Genomic DNA, 12,046 nt, shown 5'->3' on the forward strand with positions numbered 1-12,046 from the left:
GTATATGAAACATATGTTGAGATTGAGTCCGTCTTGAATATCTCCCATCAGACTCAGGTGGGTTGTTGGGCTGTTGACAAGTCCCGATGGAATGCGATTTAACTCGTAGAATCCTACTGTGAAGACTGTGTGATTCTTCAAGCTCCACTTGGTGATATTCAGATCAAATCAATTACGGTATAAAAGCTGTTTCCACCAAGTGCCTCTAAAATCTCTTCGCGCCTCAGAAGAGAATAGGTATCACGAAAAGCCTAGTTGTTTAATTGCCTATAGCCAATGAACATTCTTAGCTTCCCATCTTTCTTTCTACACAGGAATACATTTGATGACCATGGAGAATGTGATCGACGGATGATACCAGCTGCCAGAAGTTGTTGAAGGTGGGTGCGAACTTTCGCGAACATTGCTGTGGGATGCGTCGATTTTGCTGTTTTAATGGCCTTTCCTCCTTCAAGTCTATTCTGTGGTGAACTCTATCTGGTTGACCAATATATGTGTCTGAAGTACTGAAGATATCTTGAAACTGACAAAGTCGTTGCTTTCCATGTTCAATTTGTTTATTGTTTAGTGGATCTGTTAGTAGACTCAAACAGTAAATCGTGGTTGTTGACATCAGATGTTTCAATGTCAGCAGCTTAAACTGGCTGTATTTCACACAAGATGGCGTTTGGTGAAACGGTTATAGTCTATAGCTAGTAGTAACGTTGCTTATGTGTACTGGAACTAGTCGATTATCCTTGTAGTTATAGGAGACTTATGATGAAGCAATGTCTAAATCAGTTGGTATGGATGGCAACTCTTTCACTTTGCTACAAAAACAAACATTAAGAACCAAAATACGAATAAAAGAGGGACGCAAGATACCAAAGGGACAGTCAAGCTCATGAATTTCAAATAAACTGGCAACGCCATGGCTACAAATTAAAAAGACAAACAGACACACAATAGTACACATGACACAACATAGAAAACTAAAGAATAAACAACACGTACCTCATATTTGGTATTTCACGATCAAACGACAAAAGTAAACAATAGACAGTCAGATGCGTTTTCCAACAAAGTACGAGACAGCTTAAAAAAATAACATTAACGGTAATTTGGCTCAAGGAAAAGAGAATTTATGAAAAAGCATCAGCGAAATATTGGGTAAAATTAGTGTCCCAAGTCAGGAGCCTGTATTTGTTAATGTACAAAAAAAAAATTCGTTCATTGCTTTTTGTACATTGATAAGGCAGTAAATTTTCTCGTTTGATATTTGTTTTTTGGCCTTTAAGAGCTAGCAATGATATAGTTATGGTCCTTGTTCATTATTAAATTACGTACGGTGACAAATGACTCTTACTTTTTGTGTCATTTTGTGAAGAGTTGTCACATTGGCAAACACACCACGTCTCCTTTTTTATATTAGAATTGTAAACTGGTTTGGTCATTCACAGGTTCAAAATCGTGCATGTTTACATATATGTAACTATCATGGTTAATTCATTACTTCATAATTGTAACTGACCAGCTTTAAGTAACTGCGATAATTTTATTTCAACGCATTGTGGCTACTGTTTGTGTTTAGTTTTTGTTGTGCCTCGTACATGTATTATTCCAACTGATACTGATCAGTACAATTGGTCTTTTTTTTTTAAAGTTGTGTTGTAATACCACTATTCTAGACTGGGAGGGTTGATTATTACAAGTATGCAAATTTTTCTATTTAATCATTTTTAGATTTCCAAGGAAGAAACAAATTGTTTAAGGATTACTAATTTCATTCTCACTGTAGCCAGAGATGTTGTTCGGAAACGCTTTGACTTATTATATCCTCCATCCACACTAGAAACAACTGTTCAATCTAACTGGACAAAAATAGAAGAGTTACAACAGAGAAAGTTGATCACTTCCAAGCAAGTGGCGTTGTTGTTTACGCAAAAAGGTAATGCGTATCTAATTTCAATAGAACAAAAATATTAGTAAAATGTCAATATCATATTACCATTAGGCTTATAATTGTCAATAATGTTTTCTTTAGATATCGATGTCAACAATTTTCAACTAAATATAATGCAGATTATTTTCAAATGTATGCTTCATTTCTTATCAGAAAAAGAAAGTTAAGGGGGTTCGCGGGTCTAAATCATTTATATAGGATTTCTCTATATTTTTCTATAAATGAACTTTATCTTATAGTTAATAGAAAAATAAAATAAAAAAATGGGGTCACCGTTCATTTGCGCTCACAATCTGCCTTCGAAAGAAGCATACATCTTTGTAAAAGTGTTTTTTTTTTCTGTTGAACTAATAGGAGAAATAAAGATAATATCGAAATAAAAAAAAAAAATTATTACAGAAATCGCCCAAATTTTACAGTAATTTAGTTTAAGTACAGCATATATCGAAATTATATTAAAAAATATAGGTCACCGATGAGTTAAAAGAGATATTTCAATTTTAAAGCCAAAAAATGGCATTTTTCCACTAAAGGGAGAAAATTTGGAACTTTTTCAATGATGTTTACATTTTAAAAGTCATCTGGGGCCAATTAATTGTTTTGAATGTTTTTTTGTACCATATGATAAAGTAACAACTACAAAAGGTAATGAATAAAATTTATAATGAAAAACAAATGTTTATTTTTTTTTCTGAAATTTTTATACCCTCGAGCCTCCTTAAAAGAGGGACGAAAGACACCAAGGGACAGTCAAACTCGTAAATCTAAAACAAACTGAAAACGCCATGGCTAAAAATGAAAAAGACAACAGAAAAAACAATAGTACACATGACACAACATAGAAAACTAAAGAATAAACAACACGAACCCCACCAAAAACTAGGGGTGATCTCAGGTGCTCCGGAAGGGTAAGCAGATCCTGCTCCACATGCGGCACCCGTCGTGTTGCTTATGTGATTACAAATCCGGTAAATAGTCTAATTCGGTAGGTCAAATTCATGAAAGGGAAGGGGATTGTAGTTACGACATAAGGAACATATCCGATATCATTTGTGAAACGGTTATTCCATAACGGTCAACCAACTCGTGATGGCGTCCGTAAAATTTACGAAGGGATGATTTCAACTTCACCATTTGGAACTCTTGGTTTAATAGCTTCCTTGTGAGCAGTAACCCTCTATCAAGAAAATCATGATAGGAAATGCAAGCACGGGAATATCGTATCAATTAACTGACTACTGAAATAAGCGATACGAAATGTGACTCTTTTCTTTTTCGGGCGTTAACTACTTTTTTCTTGAAGAAGCTAATATGAATTACAGGCTGTAAAATGCTTATGTATTTTCAATAGCGTATAATGGGGTGTACACAGTTGAAATCAGAATACAAAAATCATGAACATGTCGAATTATGACAACGAATTGTTTGTGTATGCAGTCTGTCCTTATTTTAAATTAATCTTTACCAGGCGAGGTCTCGGCTTCACTAGACATCAAGACTATGGTTGTACTAATGACATGTCTGACACATAACTGTTCATTTGAATTACCGGAGGGTGCTGATACTACACTGGATGCAGACTTGTTACGCCTTCGGTGGTACCGAACTGAAATAACTTACATCAGTGAGGTCACAATGGAAAAATTTGAAACTCGCTGGTATAGTATAAGTCAAGTACGTATTTAGAAACCAGAGATTAAAAGTTATTTACTATTTAACCATATTTATTGAGTAATATTATTGTATATTATTTGAAAATAGTTTCATTCTAGAAGGATTATTAAAAAAAGATTGAAATATATTTGGAGAATGTTTTTCTCTTATGTTGATTATGGAAATGTTTCAGATTGGTTACGTTCAAACATATGATGTTGTTGAAAAGTACTTAACAAACAATTTTTTTAAAAGAAATCTCCTTATGCAATATTCCTTTTACATGTTCTTATGTTCTTTCAATACATTGGTTGTTGTCTATGCAAAAAATTATTTTGCGTTACTCAATATTTGTCGTCAATGTCGACGACAACATCTATTATATAGTTTATGAATAAGTGGTAAAGTTAAAGATATAAATACTTTGACGTGTTCACACATCATTGTTAATATAACGGAATTGGATAAGACTGTCATCAAAGTGAGAGGTTAAGCGCTATAAAACAAGGTTTTATTCACCATTTTCTACATTTCAAAATTCCTGTACCAAGCCAGGAATATGACGGTTCTTGTACATTCGTTTTTTATGTGTTTTGTCATTTGATTTTTCCATGTGATTATGGATTTTCCGATGAGATTTTCCTCTGAGTTCAGTATTTTTGTGATTTTACTTTTTAATTATGCTCTTGATATACAAAAACAGTTGTGAGTTATTACAACATTGTTGTTCACCAAACCTACCATCGGGACCTAATTTTTAAACCTCAAGAATGTAAGAATATGATAAAAGACAGTCTATGAAGAGATTCCTGACATGAAACAATATAATGTGAAAAGTTTGAATAAGTAAAAATGTTAACTTAATTTGCAATGTGGTGGACAGTTGTCTTAATGCAATCATTCTACTTCTTTTTATTTTTATAATACTTGTTTTTTGGGTTTTTTTTTTTAATCTTTATCCAAACTCTGTTATTGTTTTATTTTTATTATATTTCAATTATTTTACAAACAAAAAGTATATCTAATAGCAATGAATTACCATACTTATAATAACAAAATTACATAAATGTAAACGAAACAAAAGTATGTACTAAGGTACATACACCGTATACCATTTAAAATGAAGCAAATGTTCAGAAAGAGGAAATCCAACGGATGGATAGAAGTGATTTACTAAGGCATTTATAACATGTATATTATAGAACTAACACAAACTTGTTTGGACTGTCAATCTTTTAGTTCACAAACTAAAAGTGTACAAAGAAAGTGTCTCACCTTCAGACATACAATAATGACTTCCAACTTTCTAACTTCAAATTGTTGGTGTCTTTCTTATATGCCTCAATCCATTTATTCATTGAAAGTATGTGATATTTAATCACACGCATTGCCATAAAAAAAGTTTACTCAAAACTTATTTAGCTAACGGAATAATTCAAATGTATATTTAAAAATGTGAACCTGTGGTATGATTGTTAATGAGACACCTATCAACTAAAATCAAGTCCAAATTATCTGCATCAAAGCAATTATTTGTCACCGTATTACCATTGACAACGAATAGAATCATACTTAGACAACCATAATCCGTATATATAAAGTACACTAGAACACACCCGTGATATCGCGGGTCCGTCACTGAATTAAAGTATACAACTATGCGCAAGCCTTATTTTAGTATTAGTATTGTCATCTGATACAGTCATGCCGATTATAAGATACACAGTTTTCTCTGCTTTCAAATCTTTCTGTTTGAACCCGTCGAACTGGAACTTATCAATTTTTGGTAATATTAATTATTTGGAAAACAAAAGGTCCTGGAATGGAGTATTTTTTAATCAACAGCATTGTCCTATATTAGTTATAAATAAAGTTGAATTCTTTGATTCGCTGTTTTACGTCATGCCTGCTAACAAATTGAAAACTGTACCTATACGCCTTATTTTTAGTCCAGATTTACAATAGGTAACAATTTGACAATTTAGTAGTGTCAACCCTGTGATAATGACCCGTGTATAGAGCATATTAATCCTGAATACACCGTTTGGTGGTGCGCCTGTCAGATGCGGAACGTACAGATGAGGTAATAGGTAAGAGGTGAATATACTATTGGTATCGGTATCGGACTCGACCCGGAACTTCTTAATTATTGGCAATATTAATTACGTGGAAAACAAAGGGGCCTGGAGTGGTTTAATTTTTAATCTACACCTTTGTACTATATTAGTTATATATAAAGTTGAATTCTTTGATTCGTCGTTTTTACGTGATGACGGCTGACAAATTCGACCTCGTAATTTTAGTATTATAGATATTGAAAGAAAATGTGCTATAAATGCATATGAAATAACTCTCCACAAGAGACCAAATGAGACAGATGAGCAAACAATGAGAAGAATCCGTACAAAAAAGCAGCTTTAAAAGGTCCTTAAATGACAAATGTAGAACAATTCAAATAGAAAACCAACGTCATAATGTATGTACAATAAAATGAACGAAAAAGATTTGTTACACAGCAACAAAAGACAACCACTGAATTACAGGCCCCTGACTTGGGACAAGCACACACATAATATTGTGGGGCTAAACTATTTTAAGAGTGTCAAACCTCCCATAGCCTAAAAAAAAATATGTAGCAGTACAAAATAAATAAAAATTTTATCAAATCAGTTAAAAAAGACTAAACTCATCAGAAAAATACAAATAGAAAAACATCTAACAAAAAAGAGTGACATCTACAGAGAGTTGCAAGGTTAAACATATTTATAATCGTTCAACTCTTTATTATGGATCCCTACAGCTGTCTTATGTGGAATTCAGATATTGTATTACTAGTATATTCTTTTATTATCAATAGCTGATATTTTGTCCTTGCATAACGTAATAATGTTTTCACACAGCGTGGGAATGGTACTGTAATTGTTTGTTTTTTTTCATTTTGTTTGGGTTATTCGGATATTAATTGAAATAAGTTACTCTGTGCGTGTCTTGGAAAAATGTCTTTAATATACTATGAATGAGTAAATTTATCATTTCTATTTACTAATAAAATATATCAATATAATTTGACAGTCGAGGAAAATAAATCATTCATTTGCAATGTATTTTATGAATGTGGCTAATCGATTGAAAAATAAGGTCCAAGGAATTGTGCATGTACAGTACCGACGCTGCCAAGTGATTTTATATTCATTAAACTATAATTAAAAAATGTAAAGATTGAGATTATGAACTTATTCAGATTTCTATCATATGATAAAACTATTAACTTTCAGGGAGGTAAACTATATTAGAAAAAAAACATGCAAAAATTCTGTTAATAATGAATAGTTTTTGTCTATTTTCTTAATCTAATTTTCTATCTCTGATGTCTGGCAGTTTGGATTGATCGACTAGATGCTCTATATTTATTTATAGAAAAACGTATGGTTTATATGTCAATTTTTTTATTTGTTTGGTCATATACACCCGAAGCATATTTCCATTTAGAAATCTTGAAGCAGGAACTTTGTATAGTAACATGTGTGTACATCAAATCTTTCATTCAGCAAGTTTTATATTCTTTTCAAATGGTAAAACGACTTTTGACAGTCTCTATAGTGACACAATTTGTTTCCTTCTTTTCGGATGAATTTATTGGAAACTTGTTATCAAACAAAGATAAGGCAATGCTTTTTTAGCTCACCTGGCCCGAAGGGCCAAGTGAGCTTTTCTCATCACTTGGCGTCCGGCGTCCGGCGTCGTCCGGCGTCGTCCGTCGTCGTCCGTCGTCGTCCGTCGTCGTCGTCGTCGTCCGTCGTCGTTAACTTTTACAAAAATCTTCTCCTCTGAAACTACTGGGCCAAATCAAACCAAACTTGGCCACAATCATCATTGGGGTATCTAGTTTAAAAAATGTGTGGCGTGACCCGGTCAACCAACCAAGATGGCCGCCACGGCTAAAAATAGAACATAGGGGTAAAATGCAGTTTTTGGCTTAAACTCAAAAACCAAAGCATTTAGAGCAAATCTGACATGGGGTAAAAATGTTTATCAGGTCAAGATCTATCTGCCCTGAAATTTTCAGATGAATCAGTCAATCGGTTGTTGGGTTGCTGCCCCTGAATTGGTAATTTTGAAGACATTTTGCTGTTTTTGGTTATTATCTTGAATATTATTATAGTTAGAGATAAATTGTAACAGCAATAATGTTCAGCAAAGAAAGATCTACAAATAAGTCAACATGACCAAAATGGTCAGTTGACCCGTTTAGGAGTTATTGCCCTTTATAGTCAATTTTTAACCATTTTTCGTTAATTAAAGTAATCTTTTACAAAAATCTTCTCCTCTGAAACTACTTGGCCAAATTAATCCAAACTTGGCCACAATCATCTTTAGGGTATCTAGTTTAAAAAATGTGTGGCGTGACCTGGTCAACCAACCAAGATGGCCGCCACGGCTAAAAATAGAACAAAGGGGTAAAATGCAGTTTTTGGCTTATAACTCAAAAACCAAAGCATTTTGAGGAAATCTGACATGGGATAAAAATGTTTATCAGGTCAAGATCTATCTGCCCTAAAATTTTCAGATGAATCGGTCAATCGGTTGTTGGGTTGCTGCCCCTGAATTGGTAATTTTGAGGAAATTTTGCTGTTTTTGGTTATTATCTTGAATATTATTATAGATAGAGATAAACTGTAAACAGCAATAATGTTCAGCAAAGTAAGATCTACAAATAAGTCAACATGACCAAAATGGTCAGTTGACCCGTTTAGGAGTTATTGCCCTTTATAGTCAATTTTTAACCATTTTTCGTAAATTAAAGTTATCTTTTACAAAAATCTTCTCCTCTGAAACTACTTGGCCAAATTAATCCAAACTTGGCCACAATCATCTTTGGGGTATCTAGTTTAAAAAATGTGTGGCGTGACCTGGTCAACCAACCAAGATGGCCGCCACCGCTAAAGATAGAACATAGGGGTAAAATGCAGTTTTTGGCTTATAACTCAAAAACCAAAGCATTTTGAGGAAATCTGACATGGGATAAAAATGTTTATCAGGTCAAGAACTATCTGCCCTGAAATTTTCAGATGAATTGGTCAATCGGTTGTTGGGTTGCTGCCCCTGAATTGGTAATTTTGAGGAAATTTTGCTGTTTTTGGTTATTATCTTGAATATTATTATAGATAGAGATAAATTGTAAACAGCAATAATGTTCAGCAAAGTAAGATCTACAAATAAGTCAACATGACCAAAATGGTCAGTTGACCCCTTTAGGAGTTATTGCCCTTTATAGTCAATCTTTAACCATTTTTCATAAATCTAAGTAATCTTTTACAAAATCTCCACTGAAACTACTAGGCCACAATCATCTTTGGGGTATCTAGTTTGAAAAATGTGTCCGATGACCTGGCCATTCAACCAAGATGGCCGCCACGGCTAAAAATAGAACATAGGGGTAAAATGCAGTTTTTTGCTTATAACTATGAAACCAAAGCATCTAGAGCAAATCTGACAAGAAGTTAAATTGTTAATCAAGTCAATATCTATCTGCCCTGAATTTTTCAGATGAATTGGACAACTGGTTGTTGGGTTGCTGCCCTCCAATTGGTAATTTTTAAAGAAATTTTGCCGTTTTTGGTTATCTTGAATACTATTATAGATAGCGATAAACTGTAAACAGCAATAATGTTCAGCAAAGTAAGATCTACAAATAAGTCAACATGACCTAAATGGTCAATTGACCCCTTAAGGAGTTATTGCCTTTTATAGTCAATTTTTAACAATTTTCATTAATTTGGTAAATTTATGTAAATTTTTACCAAATATAGTTCTCTGTTACTAATGGGCAAAGTTCATGATAGATATAATTGTAAGAAGCAAAATCGTTCAGTAAAGTAAGAACTTCAAACACATCACCATCACCAAAATACAATTTTGTCATGAATCCATTTGTGTCCTTTGTTTAATATGCACATAGACCAAGGTGAGCGACACAGGCTCTTTAGAGCCTCTAGTCTGTAACATGTGTTATGTATCATGATGACAGTCATGGCTTTTTTTTATGACGCTGTTATTTCAAACATATATTTATATATGAAAAAAAAAGAAAAGGGAACTTATGTCAATATGTAATTCACTAATGTATCCTGAAAATTGTTCAAAGCATTTACGAGTTGTAGTCAGAAAACTGGAAAATCCCCCATCTCTACTCTTTCAGCCAATAACTCGATATGAGAAGTCTAAAATTTAAAAACATTGAAGTGAAGCTCACATTACGAAATACGTTGAAAGCGTTTTTGATATGTAATTGTCTGAAGTGTTAACGACGGACGGACGGACGACTGTATACGATGATACTACCGTCTGAAGACGGGCGTATCAAAAATATGATAGCAATTAAAATGTTAAATCACAAAAACACTGAACTTAGAGGAAAATCAATTCGGAAAGTCCATAATCACATGACAAAATCAAATATCAGAACACATAAAAAATGAATGGAGAAGAACTGTCATATTCCTGACTTGGTACAGGCGTTTTCAAATGTAGAAAATGGTGGATTAAACCTGGTTCTATAGCCCTCTCACTTTAATAACAGTCTCATCAAATACCGTTATATTTACATGAGGCGTTAAATAAACAGTCACAATTAATAAAATAGTCAAAACATGGGTACATCAGTCATCATCGTATAACAATATTCAAAGGAACAATTTAACAGAACACAGAAACATCTACTATCTACGAACACATTGATTGATTTGAGTGTCTGACGTCAGAAAAATTCTAAATTATAAATGCAATCAAATCTTATCCCGCCTGTATGTTTATTGTATTTAAATTTATTTGTATTTATTTTTTTTAATTTATTTGATTTGTTATATTTTCAGGCCGTACTAAGACTAGGAGGGGAAAGATACACCGATGTTTGCAATCAACTAAAGACGGCTCCTTTACATGCAAGCGACTCATAGACATTTGTAAAGCTTTATATCACTCTAACAGAAAAGTTTGCCGCTGAGAATGTAGTTTAAACATGAATAAATCATGAAAGACACAAATGAATTTTAAAAATCTGTTAATTTTCTGTGTGAATTCATTTCAGTTAAATCACATAACTTGAAGGGATTTTTCAGTCTTACCGTGTACAGAAACTTGTATTTATATTTGACAAATGATAGAAGAAATAAATCATCTAAAAATCAAAAACGTGTTCTGGTTACAGAAATGATGAATCAATCATGAATGGGAAATATATATATAAATATATAATCATTGTTTGCACAAGCTCATGAGCACTATCAAAAGTTTAATAACTTAGACTGCAAATCAAAATGTTTATTGTTAATGACCACTGAAGATAAACATTCACTTAAAAAGTTCAGTATTTTTCTTATCCAGAGTTTTGAATTGAGATCTCAACTTCTGAAAATGGCTTAATCTTTTTTGGTTGATCCATATATATTTTAAGTTAAAAAAATCAATTTAAATACACATTACTCTATCTTTGTGTATTCAAATTTCATCTATTGATATGTGAATGCTTATATATGCATAAATGAACTGCATTTAAATCTTTAAGGTGCTTATCATATTCTTGAAGTTGTAATAAAAAATATAATTGTATACATAAATATCTAGTAATTGGTTGGTAATCCGTCGGGACTGCATTTCATTTGTATTCAGCTCAAAACACTATATCTGTTTAAATGGGAATAATCCTTACATGAAATGATTTCCCATATTACTTATATTGCATGTTCAGTGTTCTATTGTGATGTATATTATTTTATTATTGCATTATTATAACAAAAATCACTGTAATCATTGAATGAGATTTAAAACCCGCATAGGTTCATAATTGGATTAATAAAGTATTCTTCTTCTTCTTCTTCTTCTTCTTATTCGTACTCCAACAAAAAACTTTTCGAACGAACTTTTGTAAATATGAAATACATTGTGTTTATCTGTTGTGTTGATGTATCTGTAATATATAGTATAGTTTATTGTAATTTCTCCTTATTTGGACGTCTTTGAATAGGAGCATAACATAAAAGTTTCATTGATTGATTGATTGATTGATTGATTGATTGGTGTTTAACACCACTATCAGCCTTATTGTGCTATTTGTGGCGGCCAGAATTTATTAATACTAATTTGCGTTGGAAGCCGGAATTCGCCAAGAGAACCACTTGTCTTCGATAGTAAGACTGACATTTCTACACAGCTACTTTTGCAAAGGTACTATTTCTGTACAAAAAATCTGTAGTACTGGAAATCAACTTTTAATATTCAGTAATATATTAGTGTATTATTAAGGTACCTGTATTTTACAGTACTTGATTTGCACTTGATATTGAAGTACTACAGATTTGTGGTTACACCGTTACATGTTCAGCATTTTGAAAGTTTGTCTTTTCAAATCTCATAAAGTAATAATGTTCATACATGGAATACTGCAATCCTTGT

The 12,046-nt window shown here is 32.6% G+C and overlaps 1 protein-coding gene across 1 annotated transcript; it reads left to right on the forward strand.

The window, feature by feature from the left end:
- Positions 1-660: 660 nt before the first annotated feature.
- Positions 661-11,423, forward strand: LOC134727679 (uncharacterized). Its single transcript, XM_063592060.1, has 4 exons — positions 661-678; positions 1,723-1,927; positions 3,411-3,616; positions 10,468-11,423. Exons 1-4 carry the CDS (start codon positions 661-663, stop codon positions 10,549-10,551), a joined length of 513 nt encoding a protein of 170 aa, XP_063448130.1. The 3' UTR covers positions 10,552-11,423.
- Positions 11,424-12,046: the final 623 nt, after the last annotated feature.

This window comes from Mytilus trossulus, chromosome 8 (genome assembly GCF_036588685.1).
Source record: "Mytilus trossulus isolate FHL-02 chromosome 8, PNRI_Mtr1.1.1.hap1, whole genome shotgun sequence".
Taxonomy (NCBI): Eukaryota; Metazoa; Mollusca; class Bivalvia; order Mytilida; family Mytilidae; genus Mytilus; species Mytilus trossulus.

Excerpts from the sequence above, each read along its gene's own strand:
- LOC134727679 (XM_063592060.1), top strand. Across the intron at positions 1,928-3,410 it reads GTTGTTGTTTACGCAAAAAG|GCGAGGTCTCGGCTTCACTA; the intron begins GTAATGCGTATC and ends AATCTTTACCAG. Across the intron at positions 3,617-10,467 it reads GCTGGTATAGTATAAGTCAA|GCCGTACTAAGACTAGGAGG; the intron begins GTACGTATTTAG and ends TTATATTTTCAG.